Source organism: Heptranchias perlo, chromosome 1 (genome assembly GCF_035084215.1).
Source record: "Heptranchias perlo isolate sHepPer1 chromosome 1, sHepPer1.hap1, whole genome shotgun sequence".
Taxonomy (NCBI): domain Eukaryota; kingdom Metazoa; phylum Chordata; class Chondrichthyes; order Hexanchiformes; family Hexanchidae; genus Heptranchias; species Heptranchias perlo.
The window spans coordinates 188,683,901-188,707,265 of record NC_090325.1 but is presented as its reverse complement, the minus strand read 5'-3'; the positions used below and the strand labels follow the sequence as shown (position 1 = coordinate 188,707,265).

Here is a 23,365-nt window from a genome sequence, read left to right as displayed (position 1 = left end):
CGAAGCACCGACTGGTTGGGCCGAATGGCCTATTTCAGTAATGTAATTTCAAAGTATTTCTGTGTACTTATGCGACAAGAGATGTACCTTAGACCTGCCCTAATATGGATGGGCATATTGGACAGATATACCAATGACAAGCAGACGTTGTAGAACACATTTCCTGTCATTTGTGCCATAGCAACGCGAGGCACTAGGAACATTTTTGGCATCCAGGGTTGCCACGGGTACGGAGGAGAGATTTGAGATTTAAAGGGCTGCCTTCCCTAGTAAAGTTGATTGCACTGGCCAAGGTGGGGTTTCTTTAAATTAGGTGGAAGAAAGTCCCCAAGAGGCCACCGAGCCACTCTAGGCAGGAGTTGGAGGCCTGTCGCAGCCATTTCCCTTCCCCTCGGGGTGGGCATTCCTCGGAACGAGCTGGGAGACCACCAAAAAGAAAAAAAAAAACCTCTCAAATTAGGCTGACCGTGGCAATTCAGCCGGCGTCGGAAGCACAGGCGTTGTGAGGGTGCTATGGCCACCCCTCCGCATGTTTCCACCGGGGCGGACAATCCCGGCTTAAATATCAGTCGTAAACACTGAATGCTGACGGGCTACTTTGCAGAGGCTCTAGGGCCAGTGGAAAGAAGGGGAGATTTAAAAGAGGTGCTCAAAATTATGAGGGGATTTGATAGAGTTTAAATAAGGAGAAACTGTTTCCAAGGACACAAATTTAAGATAATTGGGAAAAAGAACCAGGGGGGAGAGGAGGAGAAATATTTTCACGCAGCGAGTTGTTTTGATCTGGAATGCACTGCCTGAAAGGGTGGTGGAAGCAGATTCAATAGTAACTTTCGAAAGAGAATTGGATATAGATTTGAAAAGGAAAAATTTGCAGGGCTATGGGAAAGAGCAAGGGGGAGTTGGACCAATTGGATCGTTCTTTCAAAGAGCCAGGACAGGCATGATGTGTCGAATGGCCTCCTTTCTGTGCCCTAAGACTCAATGATTCCAATATCGTTCCCACTTTTGTTTTGTATTAATCGATAGAAATCCAGATTAAAAACCGAGGAACACGGCCGCTTAGAATTCCCGGCAACTGAATGTCAAAAGCCCGACCGACCATGTCGGTGACTGTTGCTCGGTCTGACGTTGGGTACTTGATGGCTGATCTGATCCCAGGTTGGGATCAGATCAGCCATGATCTTATTGAATGGCGGAGCAGGCTCGAGGGGCCGATTGGCCTACTCCTGCTCCAATTTCTTATGTTCTTATGTTCTTATGATACAAACCGTGAGTTTTTGCGGTCTGCTAATGAATTGGAACCAATACAAAAAGGACTCAGCACTTTGGATTAATGGGCACACATGCACAAAGGAATTGTTGACCCTGTGTGTGACCAAGCCTCGGTAAACTTTGTATTTTTTTTGGCTCTGTATACTGTTTGCTAGCAAACTATGAACGTTCTGCGTAGACCTGCCGAGCAATTTTTGGCTGACTGTGGGTCGACAAGTAAGTTAAACCTAGTTACGGGGCTACTTGTTGCCAGTACTGTACTTTTCCTATCGCCCACCGCCTCTCCCTTTTACATTTCAGTGCGTGTCGATCATTGTGCTTTCATTATTCGCAATGCTGCACTTTCTTGGCCGTTACAAGTAATCACATTACACTGCAGCAATCTCTTCATTAAATGAGGTTAGCAAGTTAGTAGGGGGAAAAGTTACAGGATTTGTAATCCAAAATTAACTTTAACCTTTTCCTGAGGAGTAAAACTGAGAACAGGAAGGAGTGAAATAGGATTTGATTTTTGATTTTAAGAAATGAAGAGGACAGACTAACACACTGACTTGGTCCATTGACCTTTAACCTCTGGGATACTATATTCTGATCCCACTCAAGAAGGTGGGCAGTTAAAATAAGACGATATTAACCTCTTGCGGGTGCACATCCTGTCACAGTTCAAAGGCCCGATTGACAGTAGCCACAAACTGGACTGACAACCAGACTCTCCCTTGCAAAAAGCAGGTCGAAGTAGTTTAAAAACTGGGACAAAATACTGGTTAGTATTCTAGCTAGAGTAAGTTTGGTTCTTCGTGGAGCTTAAATATTCCTGTTTAAGGGGAAAGAAGACCCTGCTGAAAATCTCTGGACGTAAAACGTGACCAGCTGTAGACGTAACAAAACTGAAAGTCCTTCCACTGTCACTCTGGTGCCATAACATCAAGGAAAAACAAACGGTGTTCTTCAGTCCAGGTATAGAATCGCACAGAAGGAGACCATTCAGCCCTTCATGCCTGTTCCAGCTCTTTGAAAGAACTTTCCGATTAGTCCTACTCCCCCCGCCGCCATAGCCCTGCAAATCTTTCCTTTTAGAACAGGTAAGGATGGCAAGTTTCCTTCCCTAAAGGACATTCATGAACCAGTTGGGTTTTTAAGATAATCCGACAGCTTCACGGTCACTGTTACTGATCCCAGCCTTTTCATTTCCAGATTTTGTTTTAAACTGAATTCAAATTCTCAAACTGCCATGGCGGGATTTGATCTCACGTTCTCCTGGATTATTAGCCCAGTTCTCTGGGCCCCCTAGTGCAGTCACAAACCACTACACTACCGTACCTATGGTTTGGGAATATAGGTCTCTCAACTGGCATAGTTAGTGGCACCTACAGGCAGTTAAGCACCTGTCAAAGTATTGATCGTGAGGGGGAGTGTACAGAACGTCACAGCACATAACCCAGCAGACTCAAGAATCTGCCCTGGCTGTATGAGCTGACTTTCCACCGTGAGGTGAAGATGCAACAGGTTGCCTCGCCCAGAAGTGGCGGTGTTGCAGAACAGAAGATGGGTGAGATTTAGCCACACGAGCCAGCATTATCGAGCCATCTCACTTACATGGTCTACAGGCGTGGGACCCTGGGTGGCATATTTAAGGAGGCTTGTTCTCAGGCTGCAGCGCAACTCACCTGTCTCCCCAGCTCGCTCCACAATCGTGGTGGGACGGACATTGTCGGGAATGGGGCAGTAAATGCTACGTCGCGATTTTCAGCCCGGTTCCCGCCCAAAAAAACGAGGGCGCAAATCGGCCCCATTGTTTCACCAGGGGTCTAGACAAACTCTTCTTCCAATTTACAGTTAAAAGCCCTTGAGAAACAGCTTGATATTTGATACCCACTTCCTTCACCCTACCATTGGCAGCGTGTCTTCAGCCGTCCAGGCCCTGAGCTCTGGAATTCCCTTCCTAAACCTTTCCCTCCTCTTTTAAGACACTCCTTAAAACCTACCTCGTTGACCAAGCTTTTGGTCACCTGTCCTAATATCTCTTCCTTTGGCTCGGTGCCAATGCCTGATAACGCTCCTGTGAAGCGCCTTGGGACGTTTTCCTATGTAAAAAGGCGCTATATAAAAGCAAGTTGTTGTCAATGATCGCAACCTAGCAAGTTTATATCAGATTCGTTTAAGCCAGTGGTTTCTTTCGATCTTAAATTTCTTTTCTTCAAAGATTTTTACCACACATGCTGTTATTTCGGCCTGCAGGGTTGTTGTCCCCTTTGCGTGGTCTGGCATTTTGGAGAGAGGCGTCACAAGACAGCAACCATCGTTTTTGCCTAAAACTCTCTTGAGGTTTTCTTCTAACCTCCAAGTGAAAGAACTTGCCATCACGTTGTGCCTTTCATGGCCTCAGGCTTTCGTCCCAAAGCGCTTCACAGCCAGTCAATGACTTTTGGAAGTGTTATTTTGTAGGCAAAACACTGCGGCCAGTTGCGCACAGCAAGATCCCACAGGCAGTGAGATAAATGCCTCATTAATCTGTTTTTTGTGCTGAGGGATGAATGTTGGCTGTAAACGTGCTGTGAAAACTTGTTTGAACTTGAGGATATTGGTGGTGTGAAGTATCTTGTTCACACAAGTGTGAAATATGTTGTAAAGTCTCAAGGGAGTGGGACTACTTCATAAAATGGCAGAGAAGGCAAATCACTGACTAAAACCAATTCAGCCTCTTGCATTCATTTTAATTTTAAAATATTTATATATTTCTTGACCACTTGGTGCCCAGTGATTTTTCCATGTAAACAGTCAGTCTCCATCCTTGCTGTTGTATTCCTGTATTATTCTGCTCGTTAATCAGTCATCGACCAAGGCTGATTCATTGGGAATTGTAAACAATTTTACAACACCAAGTTATAGTCCAGCAATTTTATTTTAAATTCACAAGCTTTCGGAGACTTCCTCCTTCCTCAGGTAAATGTTTCAGGAGCTCCTTGAAGCCTACGCATTTATACATATAGAACAATACATGGTGTTTACAGACTGCCCCTGCAACTGCCCGTTGCCAAGGCAATCACCGTGTTCAGACAGAGAGGTGTCACCTGCAGAACCCCCGAATACACATTCAACAAAAAAACAAACAGGGAAAAAAAAACAGAGAAAAAAAACACAGAGAGAGGCAGAAACATCCGGAAGGCAGAGAGAGCCAGCAAATGACCCATTATATTAAAAACAGATAACATTTGTTCGCTGGTGGGGTAACGTGTAGCGTGACATGAACCCAAGATCCCGGTTGAGGCCGTCCTCATGGGTACGGAACTTGGCTATCAATTTCTGCTCGACGATTTTGCGTTGTCGTGTGTCTCGAAGGCCGCCTTGGAGTACGCTTACCCGAAGGTCGTTGGATGAATGTCCATGACTGCTGAAGTGTTCCCCGACTGGGAGGGAACCCTCCTGTTTGGCGATTGTTGCGCGGTGTCCGTTCATCCGTTGTCGCAGCGTCTGCATGGTCTCGCCAATGTACCATGCTCTGGGGCATCCTTTCCTGCAACGTATGAGGTAGACAACGTTGGCCGAGTCACAGGAGTATGAACCATGCACCTGGTGGGTGGTGTCCTCTCGTGTGATGGTGGTATCTGTGTCGATGATCTGGCATGTCTTGCAGAGGTTACCGTGGCAGGGTTGTGTGGTGTCGTGGACGCTGTTCTCTTGAAAGCTAGGTAATTTGCTGCGAACGATGGTCTGTTTGAGGTTGGGTGGCTGTTTAAAGGCGAGTAGTGGAGGTGTGGGGATGGCCATAGCGAGGTGTTCGTCGTCATTGATGACATGTTGAAGGCTGCGGAGAACATGGCGTAGTTTCTCCGCTCCGGGGAAGTACCGGACGACAAAGGGTACTCTGTTGGTTGCGTCCCGTGTTAGTCTCCTGAGGAGGTCTATGCGATTTTTTGCTGTGGCCCGTCGGAACTGTCGATCGATGAGTCGAGCGCCATATCCCGTTCTTACTAGGGCGTCTTTCAGCGTCTGTAGGTGTCCATCGCGTTCCTCCTCGTCTGAGCAGACCCTGTGTATTCGCAGGGCCTGTCCATAGGGGATGGCCTCTTTGACGTGGTTAGGGTGGAAGCTGGAAAAGTGGAGCATCGTGAGGTTGTCTGTGGGCTTGCGGTAGAGTGAGGTGCTGAGGTGCCCATCTTTGATGGAGATTCGTGTGTCCAAGAAAGAAACTGATTCTGAGGAGTAGTCCATGGTGAGCTTGATGGTGGGATGGAACTTGTTGATATTATCGTGTAGTCTCTTTAGTGATTCCTTGCCGTGGGTCCATAGAAAGAAAATGTCGTCGATGTATCTGGTGTATAGCGTTGGTTGGAGGTCTTGTGCAGTGAAGAAGTCCTGCTCGAACTTGTGCATGAAAATGTTGGCGTATTGGGGTGCGAATTTGGTCCCCATGGCTGTTCCGTGTGTTTGGGTAAAGAACTGGTTATCGAAGGTGAAGACATTGTGATCCAGGATGAAGCGGATGAGTTGTAGGATGGCGTCCGGAGATTGGCTGTTGTTGGTGTTGAGTATTGATGCTGTCGCAGCGATGCCGTCATCGTGGGGGATACTGGTATAGAGTGCCGAGACGTCCATCGTGGTGAGAAGTGTTCCTGGTTCAACTGGTCCGTGGGTACTGAGTTTTTGTAGGAAGTCTGTAGTGTCGCGACAGAAGCTGGGGGTTCCCTGTACGATGGGTTTCAGGATGCCCTCGATGTATCCAGAGAGGTTCTCACACAGGGTTCCGTTGCCTGATACGATAGGACGTCCGGGTGTGTTGGCTTTGTGTATCTTTGGGAGGCAGTAGAAGTCTCCCACGCGGGGAGTACGTGGGATGAGAGTGCGTAGGATGCTTTGAAGGTCTGGATCGAAGGTCTTGATCAGTTTGTTGAGCTGGTGGGTGTGTTCTTTGGTCGGATCTGTGGGTAACCGTCTGTAGTGTTCCTGGTTGTCCAGTTGTCGGTATGCTTCTTTGCAATAGTCCGTTCTGTTCTGTATGACGATGGCTCCTCCTTTGTCCGCTGGTTTGATGATGATGTTGCGGTTGGTCTTGAGAGCGTCGCTGCTGAAATCTTGGGGTTTGTGGTAGAATTCCCGGAGCCTCCTTCTCCTGATGAATTCCTCTGTGTCCGCAGATGGACAATTGTCAACCCCAGTCCATCACCGGCATCTCCACATCATGCCTACATTACAATAGTGACTGCACTTCAAAAGCATTTCATTTGACGGTGAAGCACTTTGGGACGACCTGAGGACACGACAGTCTGCACACGAGTGCATACCTTTTTACATAAAATTTCACAGCACAGAAACAGGCCATTCGGCCCAACAAGTCTATGCCGGTGTTTATGCTCCACACAAGCCTCCTCCCACCTTACTTCATCTCACCCTTCAATCTCATCTCACTTCAGCATATCCTTCTATTCCTTTCTCTCTCATGTGTTTATCCAGCTTCCCCTTAAATGCATCGATGCTATTCGCCTCAACTACTCCATGTGGTAGCGAGTTCCACATTCTCGCCACTTTCTAAGTAAAGAGAGTGTGTTAAATGAACTAAACGGGACCCTGATAAGAATGTTTAACCTGCTGCGTTTACTGCTCTAACCGCCGGGGTATTTTTGTTAAAAGAGAGCAGTTTGAAGGCAAAAGATTATGCCGCAGCACTTGAGTTACTGGCATTCCATAGACCAAAATACCCTTTAATCGGTATTTATTTCCTTGCAAGTCGCTTGTTGTTTCTGAAGAACACGTGCTGAGGCGTGCTCAATGACTGGAAAAGTATTGACAGCTCCAAAGCCACTTGACCCCCATTTTTAAAATCGGCCCTTTCATGAATGCATGTTCAGTAATTGTGTTACTATCAACACTGCTGTGGTTTCATTCCTCGTGACTGCAACTTGTTTTCAATTTTTCATAACAAAAACTTGCCGTGGTTGAAGATTAAAGTCTTCCACTGCAGGGTTTAATGTACCTCCCCAGATCCCCATCTTTCACTCCCATTTGCCTCAATCTGCTCCAAGTAAACTCATCTTCCAATTCAGTGTTCCTCCCCAGACCCCCTTCTCTCCCTCCCTCCCAATTACCTCAGTCTACTCCGCTCAGACTCATAAGGGTAAATTCACTGGCCCTGATCTTTTGGTGGGGACTCACACTTTGAGCACAGCTCCCTCTGGGATCACGCAATCACTCAGTTCGTGTTTGTGTCTGTTTTTTCTTTACGCACCCCATACCTCATTCACATTACAAGGACACCTGTCTTTTGAGGCAGTTTTATAAAACAGGAAGAGCTTGCATTTATATAGCGCCTTTCACGACCTCCGGTCGTTCCAAAGCGCTTTACAGCCAATTAAGTACTTTTTGACGTGTAGTCACTGTTGCGATGTCTGAAACGCAGCAGCCAATTTGTGCACGGCAAGGTCCCACAAACAGCCATGTGATAACGAAGAGATAACGTTGAGGGATAAATATTGGCCAGGACAGCGGGGAGCACTCCCCTGCTCTTCTTTGAATAATGCCATGGGATCTTTTACATCCACCTGAGAAGGCAGATGGGACCTTGGTTTAACCTCCGTTTAGAAAACAGGTATTGGCAATTGCGGGAATGCTTTTAAATAAGAAGTAAGCTGTGAACCAGAGCGTGTATCATGTAAGGGGCATTCCGCAGGATCAAATATTACTGAACAAAAATGGCCGGCCGCAGTTTGGCAGTAGTTTGCTATTGTCCTGCAGCGCCCTTTGTGAATTCTTAGAAACTTGCTTTTATAATTCTTACAATACCGTATACAGCATTAAGGTTTTACATTCAATCGTTCTTTTGTGCACTTGCCAGTATTTGTGTTTTTCCACAGCTGAGGACAGGTGCGGGTTACCGAGATGGCTGCCCAGTTGCCGCAGCAGTAGCCTCTGCTCCGAGCGGTGGACAGTGCCGGTGAGCTGTACTCAATCCGGCACATGAATTTCCACCGTTTTGTTGGTTGCTTTAACTGAACCCCCCCACCGCCCGGCAGGAAGACTTGATGGGATCGGGTCGGCCGCCCGTTTTGCCCCCCACGCCGCCCGATTTGACTTTCCGTTGACTTCAGTAGGACATAAAATGGGGAAAGGGGCGCAAGAGTAGGCGGCCCACCCAATCCGGTGGGTTTCCCGCCGGGCAGGGAGTTCAGTTAAAATGGCCCCCCTTTGTCTTAGAAAGTACAAGCAGGGGGCTACGTGACCTTTTCCTTGTCGTCGGCTCTGGACCACCTTGTCTTTACTCTCACCCCCCCTTCCTCCCTGGTTCTTTAATGATCTAAATTGCATGTCTTCATTTGTCGTTCTAGTACCCATGTGTCGTCAGTCAACAGCATGTCATCAGCAGGGGAGTAAGTGCACTTTTTTATTGTTCTTTACAATGATAGGTTTCGCTTTCTGATCTATAGTTGAAGAGGAAAACATTGCAGGGCAATAGGGAAATGAGGGAATGGAACTAATTGGATAACACTTTCAAACAGCCTGCACAGACACGATAGGCCGAATGGCCTCCTTCTGTGCTGTACAATTCCAGGATCGTGTGCCCGCAGCCACCGATTTTTCCATCCAGCGCAAGGATTAATTTTCTGTTCTTGGAAAAATCCGGGGGGGTGGGTGCTGTGACTGGGGCGCGACGACTCCTACAGGCGATCGACCGGTCTGCCCTCACGATCAGTCATGCTCGGCCACCGTTTCTCTGCCGCGCTCTGGGGAGAGAGTGGGGCCAGCGGAATCGGGTCGGGAGTGTTCGAGCAAAGAGCCGGCACGGACACGATGGGCCAAATGGCCTCCTCCCATGCTGTAAACTTATATCAGAGCTCTAAAAGCTACGCCCCCCCCCCCCCCCCCCCCCAGGTGGTCCCAAGTTCGATCCCAGGACTGTACCAAGTGGGTCGAACCCGGGCCAGTCCAACTCAGCCGGGAGGGTGATGGGCAGACTACAGTTGACCTCTGTGCCCCGGGTTAGTGAAGGAAATATCGGAACAATTCCTGCTCCTAATCCCTGTTCACTAGCTGAATGCACAATATCTGATAGTATGTTTTCTTCATCAAAGTTTGCACGTTAGGATAATGTTACTGAGGTTAGGAATGCAAGACCAGATTCACAAACTGAGCCTGAAGCCCCTGTGTTGGTTTAGTGACGAGAGATGCTCATTACCTTGTGCGCTGTTGATCTGGGTGAGTTTATCGCGTTAGCAGCCTTAACTGTCGAGAGGCTATCCCATAACTGAGGAAGGAGAAAATCTCCGAAAGCTTGTGAATTTAAAATAAAATTGCTGGACTATAACTTGGTGTTGTAAAATTGTTTACAATTATCCCATAACTGGCACAGCTGCGGATTTCTTAGCTCTTGCGAAGCTCACCGAGCTGTGTCGTGGGGAGAGGTTTTCGTCGGACGGAAAAAGTGGAAGTGGGCCGAGCGACAGAGTCAGTTACAGCTGTCCCGTGCTGACCCAGTGTGCCGTACATCTCCACCTCCACCGCAACCCCCCCCCACCCAGCCCCCCCCAGCCCCTGTGGCTCTATAAGAACATGCTGGGAAGCCGGCAGAATAAATGAGGCAGACACTGCTGCAACAGATACCACTGGGAGAGCAGTCGCTTCCTGACTGTCCCTCTGTTGATCCTTATAGTTAGTGTCTGACGTTGGATCATTTGTTTGGCTCTTCCATCTCCTTTACTATCTCTTGTACTGGTAAAGGTCTTGTTTATCTGCAGCATAACCTGCCTTAACTAAAAGAGATGTTTTGGTCACCTAATTGGCAGTTATTATCAATACGATCTTTAGGTACTTGGTTCTGTGACGTGAGTGCGTGTGACTGAGTGCGTCCGTGTAATTGCGCCCGTACGGGTGAGCGAATGTGTATGCGTGCAACTGTGTGTGTGCGTGTTCCCATGTGCTTCTGTGCATGTGTGTGTGTGTGCGTGCATGGGCGTTTGTGTGCGTGCTTCTGTGCATGTACGTTTGTGCGCCTGTGTGCGTGCATGAGTGTGTTTCTGTGCGTGTGCTTTTTTTAAACCATTTTGGCTTTGATTGAAGTACAAGCACGTATGTTGAAAGTTTGATTTTTTTTTTTGGGAGATAAAGGGATTGTAAGGCGGAGTTTGTATATTTAATTTTAGCTGGTTTCGCATTAAAGGATCCTAATTTTCAAAAGGAGAAATCCCTGCAGCAGCCCATTGCTCAGAAGCCCTGTGTTTGCAGTTTTATAGAAAGGACCATCCGGTCAGCAGTGGAACAGCATCTCTTTGACGCTCATGGCAGTGGAGGTCAAAGTTCAGAGGAATCTGAATCGGGGACGTCTTTGTCGACTGCAGCAGTCTCTGCGAGGCAGAGAAGGAGACATCTGAAAGAGCAGGATGAATCTCGGAGAAGCAGAGAAATGTATGGATTGTTTACATTTACTATTCTTATATCAGAGTGCACATTTTAAACTAATATATTAGACGGAAGATTTTTCACACCATTTGAAATAAGGAAAGATTATTATTGAATCTTGATAATGAATGTTGATACAATAGCCTCTTTGTTGATATAAAACTGTGTGGTTTACGTGTATATGTATATATAAAATATAAATCATCCATTGATAATTTGCTAACTAGAGCTGATTTGATGCAGTCCTGGCTGGGTGTTTCCTGTCGATTTAGAGCAGGAATGAGTTTCTTTCGTATGAAGCGATATTTCTGCACTGCATTTAAATGTAAAATCCCAGTTTTCTTCAGGTTAATTAGAAAATGCCAGCCATCCCAGCCCCACCCCGTCCACTCCGTAAAATGATTAAATAAACATGCTTTATTCTTGGGGCTCATCCTACGTGCGGTTTTCCTTATTGTTCCTTTTGCCCTCTGTGCGAGCGCGCCAGTCTTCTGGTCTCTGGTTTGCCCAGGACTCGCACCCTCTGTGGGCATCAGGGCAAGATCACAACCTGCGCCAAAGGCTCCTGCCAGTCGCCGTTCCGAACTCTTCCCCCAGGAAGCGTGCAAGAGAGGGTTTTGGTGGGGGGGAGGGGTGGGAGCGGTGGCGACTGCTTCGAGCTTTCCCTGCCCCCCCGCCTTGGGAGGCTCCTGATTTCCGTTTACTGCCTCCACACTACAACGCGGCTCAGAATTGAGCAGAATAAAGGGTCAAACCTGACCCCCATTTCTGTGTGTACCTCGTGAGAAGTTTTTCATCAGGCTCTGCTCATACAGTCGTAGAAATATAGGAACAGATGTGGGCCTTTCAGCCCCTCGAGCCTGTTCCACCGTTCTATTCGATCATGGCTGATCTGTACCTCAACTCCATTTACCCGCCTTTGTTCCATCTCCCTTGTGTCCTCTACCTAACAAAAACCTTATTGATCTCAGCCTTGAAAGCTCCAACTGACCCAACATACACAGACTTTTGGGCAAAGCGAGTTCCCGATTTCCACTAACCTTTGTGTGAAAAAGTGTTTCCTGATTTCACTCCTGAATGACCTAGCTCTAATTTTAAGATCATGCCCTCTTGCTCTGGACTCCCCCCACCAGAGGAAATAGTTCCTCTGTATCTACCCTATCAAATCCCTTTATCATTTTAAACACCTCGATTAGATCACCCCTCAACCTTCTAAACTCAAGGGAATATAAGGCAAGTTAATGCATCCTGACCTCATAATTTAACCTTTAAGCCCTGTTATCATTCTGGTGAATCTGCGTTGTACCCCTTCTAAGGCCAGTATATCTTTGCTGAGGTGCGGTGCCCAGAACCAACACAGTATCAAGGTGAAGTCTGACCAAGACTCTGTACATAACTTCCTCCCCTTTGTAATCCAGCCCTCTCGAGATAACGGCCAACGTTCCATTAGCCTTTTGATTACTTTTGTACCTGTGCACTAGCTTTTAGTGATTTTTTATAAATGGACACCTAAATCCTTTGGCTCCTCCACAGCTCCTAGTCTCTCCCCATTAAGAAAATGTTCCGATTTATCTTTCTCAGCTCCAAGTGGTCATGCTTTCCCAACATTGAACTCCATCTGTCACAGTTTTGCCAACTTACTTAGTCTGTCTACGTCCCTTTTTATAACTTCCTCCTTCCATCAACACAACTCACTGTGCCTCCTAACATAATGTGGAGATGCCGGTGATGGACTGGGGTTGACAATTTTACAACACCAAGTTATAGTCCAACAATTTTATTTTTAATCCCACTAACATAGTCAATGCACACCAAAAGAAATTCATTGTGTGAAGCACTGAGACACGTTTCGGAATGAATAAATGGATGTTTTGGGGTGAATAAGTGGCCGTTTTGGGGTGTATAAATGGACGTTCTGGGGTGACTTTCCTCGAGTCTTCTCCTGCCATAACTTCAATGATAACCCCATTCACTCACATCACTGAGGTTTCCACCGACCTTCTGCCAAAGTGACAGTGACCGAATGTGAGAAGATCTGAGGAAATTCACCCCCAGTTGTTGTTATTATTTATTTATTATTAATTATAATAATATGTCCCATTTTGTTGTGTGAAATGCAAGCTGCCGTGTTGAAAATGTTACCGAAAGCGAAACAGCATGCGGCGGCAGCCCCTGAGTGAGGTTTGGCCGGCACCAAACTCCTCTTAATTGCACCGTTTGATTTTATGAAATGCCTTTTGTAGTTTTGTTCAAACCTGCCTTGCTCCACAGGGATGACATCAACAAAGAGAATATTCCCTCTGCGTTCAGCACTAATGAGGAGGGCAGATCAGGGCTTCTGGAACCTTCCCAGCCTGGTGACAAAAAGCTAAAAGAGAGCAATGGCAGCTACATCGAGGAAGGCATGAAGCCCAAGAGGCAAAAATCAAGTTGTAAACTCTCTGAGCTGAACGAAAACCAGGATTCTCCGATGGTACGTTCCCTAACGGGATGGGGCAGAATGATTCAGAAATTCCTCAGTGGGGCCACTATTGCTGTGATAACCCATATACTGTTGAGCTTTTTGTATAGTGAGGTTGGTCAATCAGTCAGTTAGAAAGAATTTGCATTTATATAGTGCCTTTCGTGGCCTCGGGACATCCCAAAGCACTTTACAGCCAATGAAGTACTTTTGAAGTTTGGTGACTGTTGTAATGTAGGGAAATGCAGCAGCCAATTTGTGCACAGCAAGGTCCCCCAAACAGTAATGAGATAGTGACCAGATTTTTTTTTTAGTGATGTTGGTTGAGGGATAAATATTGGCTAGCACCCTGGGGAGACCTCCTCTGCTCTTCTTCGAATGGTATCATAGGATCTTTACATCCACCTGAGGGGGCAGACCTTTCATCCGAAAGATGGCACCTCCGACAGTGCAGCACTCCCTCAGTGCTACACTGGGAGTGTCGGCTTAGATTATTTGCTCAAGTCTCTGGAGTGGGGCTCAAACCCACAACCTTCTGACTCCGAGGCGAGGATGCTACCAACTGAGCCAAGGCTGACACTGACAGTTGTCATAACCCCGCTGGCAATGGACAGCGCAGGACCTTTCCATCACATTCTCCCCTCTGCCGGCTCACTTAACTCTTTGCCCTTCCACTCCCCTCCTCCTGCACAGTCCCATCGTCTCAGGGGTAACCTTCCACATGTTACTTCGCTCAGCTGGGACACATGCCATCACCTTCCAAGGGTGGCATTATTCAGCCGTATGACAGACGAGCCCCGCCCATTTCCGTGTTGTAATTCTTATGTAAGAATAAATCTCAGACTTTCCTAATTTCACTGAGGTGCCTGTAGGCCAGATGGAGAGAAACCATTTCCTCTGGTGGGAGAGTCCAGAACAAGTGGGCCTAACCTCAAAATTAGAGCTTGGCCGTTCAGGGTGATGTCAGGAAGCACTTCTTCACACACAGGGTGGTGGTAATCTGGAACTCTCTCTCCCAAAAATCTGTTGAGGCTGAGGGTCAGTTGAAAATTTCAAAGCTGCGATTGATAGATTTTTGTTGGGCAAGGATATTAAGGGTTACGGAGCCAAGGCTGGTAGACAGAGTTGACGTACAGATCAGCCATGATCTAATTGAATGATGGGACAGGCTCGAGGGGCTGAGTGGCCTACCCCTGTTCCTATGTTCCTGGTGTGTGTATATAAAGGAAACATGCCGTGAGCAGCGAAGGTTTGAAGTTAGTTCAGAACGTTTTCATCTGAATAGCCGTGTGTTCAGAGAGATAGAGGGTGATGACCCACCACATTGAGCGAGCAAGTTCCATAAGATTCTTAACAGGCAGCGACACTAACAGGGCAGCCTAGTTGTCTAATTGAAACAGCTATATCTATCTAACACGATTCCAATGTGCATTTACACCGTACCTTCACAGATTTCACTCTGCCCCTAAATTAAGGTACACGGATGCAGTGGTGTGGAATTCAGTGGAGGAGTTACTAGCTTCTCTCTCGCCAGTCGTACTGGGCTGAATATCTGTTGGGACTCTGGACTCGGAATATCTCTCTTGATCTCTCTCTCTCTCTCTCTCTCTCTCTCCGCCCTTTCTCATTTTAACAACGTGGAGCTGATATGGGGCTTTTCACATGGTGCCTTCAGCTAGCCCTTTCAGTCCTGCCAATTACTAAACAGTTCCACCTCTCGATTTTGGTGAAAGATATAGTTATAGAAGAATGTTTTTTTATTTTTTTTAAAAAGGGGTATAAGAAATAAAGAAAAACTTGCAGCACTTAATTTTGTAAATTTTCATGCGTCAGCCATGGCTCAGTTGGTAGCACTCTCGCCTCTGTGCCCGAAGGTTGCGGGTTCAAATCCCACTCCAGAGACATGAGCACAAAATCTAGACTGACACTTCAGTGCGGCACTGAGGGAGTGCTGCACGGTCGGAGTTGCCGTCTTTTGGATGAGACATTAAACTCTGCCTGCCCTCTGAGGTGGATGTAAAAGATCCCATCGTATGATTCGAAGAAGAGCAGGGGCATTCTCCCCGGTGTCCTGGCCAATATTTATCCCTCCGCCAACATCACTAAAACATTTTATCTGGTCACTATCTCATTGCTGTTTGTGGGAGCTTGCTGTGCGCAACTTGGCTGCTGCGTTTCCTACATTACAACAGTGACTACACTTCAAAAGTACTTCATTGGCTGGAAAGCCCTTTGGGATGTCGTGAAAGATGCTATATAAGTACAAGTTCTTATAATATCGGAGGTACGATGAATGATGAAGGGGTTTGTGTAATATTGGTCTCCTGGTCTACACAGAGAGAACATACTGTTGGTTGATGCAGTCTTACCGATGCAAATTTGTAACTAGCATTGTTGAAAATTGTGAGTAATACCAGGGACGATTCACTCAGAAGCATCAGAATGGAAGAGTTATTTGAAACACCGGATTCTGTGGATTTCTTTCATTCAAAAATTAATCTTGGATTATATGTGTAGAATCGTTTTTTAGGGTGCTTTTGTAAATGTCTTGATCGCATACAACATGGCACTGTCCAGTATGAATCCCCATCCCTGAACTGTACTGTGAGACAAGTATTGGGAGTATTTAAAGGAACCCCCTTAGCCTTCCCACAACCTTTGATGAATTCAGTTACTTTTGACCCAGGCTTAATTGGTGAACCAGTGCAGTTTTTGTTTTAATCCTATGCATACTTACACCCACAGCCCCCTTGATACCCTTGTGTAATTATGTGAATGCGCTCCTCGGATGAGACATGCAAAAAGGGGTTTTGAGTTTTTCTTCATTCCCTCCCCCTCCAGCCTCAATCAGCTCTCCATTAGTGACTGATCATAAGTGCTGAGGCCATGGGTTTTTTCTGTAATTCACGTGATACAATGCAAGTTCTCCTTCACCAATCCCCACATGAGCTTCTGGTCTAAGGCAAGGCCAATCGGAGAGATATTGAGCTGGGGTGGTGAGTGGAGGGCGGGAAAGCAGACCAAAGTCGGAGTCCCCTCCAGATATCTGGAGAGGTCTGAATTACACTGCCAGCTCCTTCAAGCAATTCCCTTCTTAAGAAAAAATGTGCAATGATCCTTAGAAGGCCACGAGTACTATTCTGAACACCAAAATATTAAAATAAAATTATGTATTATTAAAGGTGGCGGACAAGTTGTTAAATCTGTTTTTAAAAAAAGCATACGGGATCCTTGGCTTTATAAATAGAGGCATAGAATATAAAAGCAAGGAAGTTATTGTAAACCTTTATAAATCACTGGTTAGACCTCAGCTGGGGTATTGTGTCCCATTCTGGGCACCACACTTTAGAAAGGATATAGAGGCCTTAGAGAGGATGCAGAGGAGATTGACCAGAATGGTACCAGGGATGAGGGAATTCAGTTACGTAGAGAGACTGGAGAAGCTGGGGTGGTTCTCCTTAAAGCAGAGCAGGTTAAGGGGAGACTTAATAGAGGTGTTCAGAATCATGAAAGGTTTTGATAGAGTTAATGAGGGGAAACTGTTTCCACTGGCAGGAGGGTCAGTAACCAGAGGACACAGATTTAGGATAATTGGCAAAAAAGCCAGGGGGAGATGACGAGAATTTTTTTTACTCAGTGAGTTGTTATAATCTGGAATGCACAGGTGGTGATGGAAGCAGACTCAACAGTGACTTTCAGAAGGGAATTTGATTACTGCTTAAAAAGGAAAAATTTGTAGGGCAATGGGGAAAGAGCAGGGGACTAATTGGTAGCTCTTTCAGAGAGCTGGCACGGGCATGATGGGCCGAATGACCTCCTTCTGTGCTGTATGATTCTGTGAATACACAGTACTTTGTGATATCAGTAAAAGAATCATTGTGACCCTACCGATTTTTATATATTTTTTTCCTGTCCTTGTATTTATCTCCTACAGTTTCATGATTGTCAGGAGACCCCCCCCCCCCTCCCACATATAACATATATCGCCCAAGTGCCCATCTGAGCCTTGGCAGTGGGTATTGGCAGGCTGTCCCATCAGTCCTGCCCTCAGCCCGTGCGCACGCAAATATAATTTGCCTGGGGGTTGCTGGATGTTGATGGGGAGTGGGGGTGAGTGTGGGGGAGTAGCTGAGTTTCCTTTTCCCTGACACAAGGGGGACGCTTTTGCCGGTTGCCGCATCCCACACAGCTGAACTGGCTTGAGATCGGCTAACGCGGCACAGACTGGGGATCGAGCCTGGGGCCCACCTGGTCTGTAAGACTCGGCTACTCGGTGGTTCAACTAGTTAAAACTAGCTGCGTCCGCGTCATGAATCATATCATTAGTCTAGTCTTGATCACTTGCGGTTACTGATTCTTTCTTTGCCGCTGTCGGGAAATAAATAAACTTTGAGTGAAAATGGCATTGGTTTTCAACATCCAAATGTACAGCAACATATGGAATGTTTTCCTCTGTTTTAAGTGAGTGAGTGATTTTATTTATTTATTTATTTATTGCTTGCTTGGCAGCTCATGGAAAGCAGCAGCATTTCAACGTCCTGGCCTCCAGATCCACTCCTTGGAGTGCCAGGGCCCGGAGGTGGGCTGAATTTCCTGACTCAGCCAGAAGACGCGACTGAACGAGAGAGGTAGGTTTCTCTCCACAGCCGAGCAGTTCATTTTGGAATCCGGTTCAGTTTTTCTCCTTTTTGTTGTGGCAACACTGTTAATAGGGACATAAGTAACATTAGGAACAGGAGTAGGCCATTCAGCCTCTCGGGCCTGCTCCCCCGTTCAATTAGATCACGGTTGATCTGTCCCTCATTTACGTTTTCCCGCCTTTGCTCCATGACCCTTGATACCTTTACCCAACAAAAATATTTCAGTCTCGAAAGCTCCAATTGACAGCCAGCATCCACAGCCTTTTGGGGGAGAGGGTTCCAGATTTCTACTACCCTTTTGTGAGGAAAAAGTGCTTCCTGATTTCGCTCCTGAACGGCCCAGCTCTAATTTCAAGATTGTGCCCCCTTGTTCTGGATCCCCCCCCGTCAGAGGAAGTAATTTCTCCGTATCCAACCTGTCGAATTCTTTTTAACGTTTTAAACACCTCGATCAGATCACCCCTCAATCCCCTATTCTCAAGGGAATACAAGCCTAGTTTATGCAACCCGCCCTCGCACTTTAACCCTTTTTAGCCCCGGTTTCATCCTGGTGAATCTGCGCTGCACCCCCTCCAAGGCCAATATACCCATCCTGAGGTGCGGTGCCCAGAACTGAACGCAGTGCTCCAGACGGTGTCTGACCGAGGCTCTACACGACCCTGTGTGCCTTCCAGTGATAGGTTACAGAGCAGCATTGCCTGAGCTGGGGGAGCAAGTCTCTTGCCTGCTCCCACAGTTGAGGGATGAATTGTGCTGTGAGGAGAGCTAGAGAGAAGGAGAGAACAATACAGTAGAGCTTGCCATCCTCTCTGTTTTTAGCAATCCGATGCTGTTCCTGTTATTGATTATGACAGATATCACGTTACCTCAGATACAATCCGAAAAGTGCTGCTACTGTCAAAAAAGGCAAGGTAACAGTTGGCCAGTGTCAAAATCAAATCATGCTGATGTCATGAAGAGTAAGGCAGCAAAGAAAGACTTTGGATTTATATAGCACCTTTCACGTCCTCAGGACGTCCCAAAACTTCACAGCCAATAAATTACATCTGAAGTGCAGTCGCAGCTGGAATGTAGCTGAATGTGGCAGCCATTTTGTGCACTGCAAGAAATGTAGCAGCCATTTTGTGCACTGCAAGATCCCATAAACAGTGAGATAAATGATTGATTAATCTGGCTGGGTTCATGGATAAATGTTGGTTGGACAACTTCCCTCCATTGGATCCTTTATGTCTACCTGAACAGCTCGATAGGGTCTTGATTTAATAGCTCATCTGCGACAATGCAGCGCTTCTTCAGCACAGCACTGAGGATTATGTGCTCAGGACCTGGAGTGGGGCTTGAACCCACAACCTTCTAACGCGAGGTGAGAGTGCTCCCAACTGAGCCAAACGCTTAGAGACCAGTGCTAAAATGGCACCTTGATCCTCACTGCTGTCTGCAGCGTTTGCACCAAGTGTTCAAACAGGCTGAGCTGGCGTGTCCTTTCGAGACTGCAGCATGTGTAGTCATCAATATATCAAGTGCTACTTTACATGGTTTGTCCTATCTGCATCAGCAATGGAGAAATTGGATAAGACTCCCGTCTTAATAATCACATTTCCTCAGTATAAATTCCGTTGTGTCCTGTAAAATGCCTTGGGGGATTTTGTACAAAATGAGTGGCTTGCTAGGCCTCTTCTGGATTGTATAATTAGAATCACATATTGGGTAGAGGTGGCAGGTTTCCCTTCTTTGAAGGACGTTAGTAAACCAGCTGGCTTTTTTTTAACAACAGTTTGGCAGTTTTGTTTTTACTGATGCTAGCCTACGATTTGCTGGATTTATTGAATTCGGTTTTCGCAACTTGCCACGGTGGGATTTGAACCCATGACCTCTGGGTTGTTGGGGCAGTATCATAGAATCATACAGCACAGAAGGAGGCCATTTGGCCCGTCGTGCCTGCGTCAGCTCTCTGAAAGAGCTATCCAAAGAGCTCCCCCTGCTCTAACCCCATAGCCCTGCAGATGTTTCCTTTTTAAGTATATATCCAATTCCCTTTTGAAAGTTATTATTGAATCTGCTTCCACCGCCCTTTCAGGCAGAGCATTCCAGATCATAACAACTCGCTGAGTAAAAAAAAAAAAATTTCCCTCATCTCCCCTCTGGTTCTTTTGCCAATTATCTTAAATTTGTGTCCTCTGGTTACCAACCCTCCTGCCAGTGGAAACAATTTCTCCCTTTCTGTTGTATCAAAACCTTCATAATTTTGAACACCTCTATTAAATCTCCCCTTCACCTTCTCTGCTCCACGGAGAACAATCCCAGCTTCTCGAGTCTCTTCACATAACTGAAGTTCCTCATCCCTGGTATCATAACCACTCAACTATCGGTACAGATGTTGCCAATGGCACATCTGTACCCATTTCTCCCCACCACCCCCCCCCCTGCCCCCAACCTCCCGTCATGTTAAGATATTCAACAACTTTGAAGTTTACTCTGTGCCTTCTGAGTTCAATGCGCTTTGTTACGTGACATTATGTTTTTGAAACATCTGCACATAGAGCTCAGAACTCGGCAGGGTTGCCAACCCTCCAGGATTGCCCTGGAGTCTCCAGGCATTAAAGATCAATCTCCTGGACACTGCTGCGTGCAACACCGAGGGGAGAAATCATAGGGGCATTCAAAAAATTGAGGGAAAAAATAATTGGATAGAACCTATTATTTTGGTGGGGGTAGCGCAATCTGCTATTACTCCGCGCCCAGTGGCCCCTGCGCAGGCAGGACAAGACTTGCCTGAGGACTTACCTTCAAGCAGCGTTCTGAATCAGCATTGATATGAGGATTCAATGCAATTTGCACTTTCCACCAGCAGAGGGAGCCCCAATCTCTTAAAGGCAGGCTGTCTCTTAGAAATCTCTTAAAGGTAGCTGGTACCTGACATTTGCTGAAAATAACAGTCTGCCGTCTGCACGGAGTCCGAACGGAGATCAGACATCACACACGTAAAACACAGATGCAGCTCCCGTCCCTGTGTTTACAAACTGATGAGTTATGTTAAAATGTTGAATAAAGGTTGCGCACTACTAAATCCCACATTCCCCAATCTGCATGCCAGACCTCACTAATCTGCCGATCTGAGATGGTACTAGGCCTGGAGCCTTGCTTGCAGGTCGCTGCATGCTCCCCGCCATTTTCTGTTCACTCATTTTGATCGATGGAAGGTTATAGAGAGTGCGTGCAATCGGAAAATTAACCCTATATTTCCAGCTCGAAGTGCAAGAGAACGAGACATCCATGGGTTAATAGACAGATGCTCACAGATGCACAGAACGTTAAATGCCCCAGTGTACATCAGAGGGACTGACACGTCCAAGCCAGAATGCTAATGACCCATGAAGCAAGGGTGCTGAAGGACACTTGAGGGTGGTTGGTAGCTGTGGGGAACAATCCATTTCAGTTCCTTCCTCTTCCTCCCCCATCCATGAACCCCTGGAGTCCAGGACTGGTAAACGCTGCATAACCAAAAAAATCAAGGAGAAACCCAAATCAGGACTCTCACATTGTGGAGGTGACGGCCTGCAGGAGAGTATGAGAGCAGCAAGTGAGACCAAAGCGGCAGTTTAAGGAAAGAAGGATAAGTCCGAGTTTTTTTTTAAGCTGTGATAAGGGTTCTGTAGTGTAGCGGTTATGTTACTGGACTAGTAATCCAGAGGCCTGCACTAATCATCCAGAGAACGTTAGTTTAAATCCCACCATGGCAGTTTGGGAATTTGAATTCAGTTATTAAAAAAAAAATCTGGAAATAAAAAAGCTGGTGTCAGTAAAAAGGGACGGATTGTCGTAAAAACCCTAACTGTTCACTTTCTGGTTCACTTTCCTTCCTTTAGGGAAAGGAAACCTGCTGCCCTTACTGTATGTGACTCCAGTCCCACCCCAAAGTGGTTGACTCTTAATTGCCCTCTGAAGTGGCCTCGCCAGCCACTCAGTTGTATCAAGAAGATCACCTTCTCAGGGCAACTAGGTGACGCAGCCAGGTTTAAAAGTTGCTCACTGGAGCTTGCCAGCAACAAACGCTCCCGCTTGGTGGCACATCAAATAACTTCTTGCAGTGCGCCACCTGTTCCGAGCCCTCGGGAATAGAAGTCATCCCAATCGCTTGGAATGCTGCCAAGTGCTGCTGGAAGAAGGAATGGTGTCATCCAGTCCTCCGGTGATTCCAAGAAGTCTCGTTCACATCTGAAGCGCAAGCAGCACAAGCGCTCCAGGCCAGGCAGAGTCAAGCGTAGGACATCACGACAGTACTCACCCACACTGTCACACTACACTTGGACTCGGGTCCGCTGGTCTTGAGCACTGCCCAGTGTTGAGACTCAACCCTCCCCCCACACCCTCCAGAGATCTGTGTTGGAATTGTAGAATCATAGAAAGGTTACAGCACGGAAGGAGGTCATTCGGCCCATCGAGTCCGCGCCGGCCCTATGCCAGAGCAATCCAGCTGGTCCCACTCCCCCGCCCTATCCCCGTAGCCCTGAAAATGTTTTCCTTTCAAGTACTTATCCAGTTCCCTTTTGAAGGCCATGATTGAATCTGCCTCCACCACCCCCTCGGGCAGTACATTCCAGATCATAACCACTCGCTGTGTAAAGGAGTTTTTCCTCATGTCACCTTTGGTTCTTTTGCCAATCACCTTAAATCTACGTCCTCTGGTTCTTGACCCTTCCGCCAATGGGAACAGTTTCTCTCTATCTATTCTGTCTAGACCCTTCATGATTTTGAATACCTCTATCAAATCTCCTCGCAACTGTCTCTGTTCCAAGGAGAACAACCCCAGCTTCTCCAGTCGATCCACGTAACTAAAGTCCCTCATCCCTGGGATAATTCTAGTAAATCTCTTCCGCAACCTCTTCAAGGCCTTCACATCTTCCCTAAAGTTACATTTAAAATTACATAGAAATAACAACATGGAAACAGGCTGTTCAGCTCAACCAGTGCTTGATGGTGTTTATCCTCTACACGAGCAGTAGTCCTAATCTCATGTCCCCGCCCTGATCCTGTATATCCCTTCGTCCCTTTAAGACTCCAATGGGGCCTTTGCGATTAAAATTACACACCACACCCGGTTTTCCTTTGGCAATGGAAGGAAGGAAAAATTGGGCGGGATGTATACTGGGCGGCCTATTCGATCTCACCCATTTCACACTATCGCCCAAAGTTTAAAATGACCCCCCCCCTGCTTTGTCTTAGGAAGTCACAAAGGCAAACTCTTCTCCTCCACCATGTCTTAGTTTGTCCTCAGCGAGAATCACTGTGTTTATGTTTGTAGAGCCTTGACATTGTGCGTAAACAGAAGGAAAGCAAACAACCAATCCAGTCCATTATTTGCTTCCGATACCATTAAAGCGTGAGCTGAACTTATCACTAGGCTTTATGTAAATAAACAGGTCGTGAGTGTATTTAGTTGCTTGACACTTTAGTTGGAGAAGAGCTACCAGGCTGTTGTGCTGCTCGCCATGGTTCAGCGCTGGCGCACTCCCCTCCTGAGTCAGAAGGTCATTGGTTCAAGTCCCACAAAAGCACAAAATCTAGGCCGACACAGCTGAGGGAGTGCTGCACTGTCGGAGGT

General features: G+C 46.7%; 1 protein-coding gene across 6 annotated transcripts in view; it reads left to right on the top strand.

The window, feature by feature from the left end:
* The window catches only part of fam13a (family with sequence similarity 13 member A), a 239,323-nt gene that overhangs the window by 173,319 nt on the left and 42,639 nt on the right, over positions 1-23,365 (top strand). For 5 of the 6 annotated variants that reach the window (XM_067994462.1, XM_067994460.1, XM_067994464.1 and 2 more), the window contains 4 exons: positions 8,595-8,636; positions 10,489-10,668; positions 12,934-13,135; positions 17,633-17,751. In XM_067994462.1, the coding sequence (XP_067850563.1) occupies positions 8,595-8,636; positions 10,489-10,668; positions 12,934-13,135; positions 17,633-17,751 (543 nt within the window). The remainder of the gene's footprint in view (positions 1-8,594; positions 8,637-10,488; positions 10,669-12,933; positions 13,136-17,632; positions 17,752-23,365) is intronic. The other variant, XM_067994461.1, reaches the window with a different exon arrangement.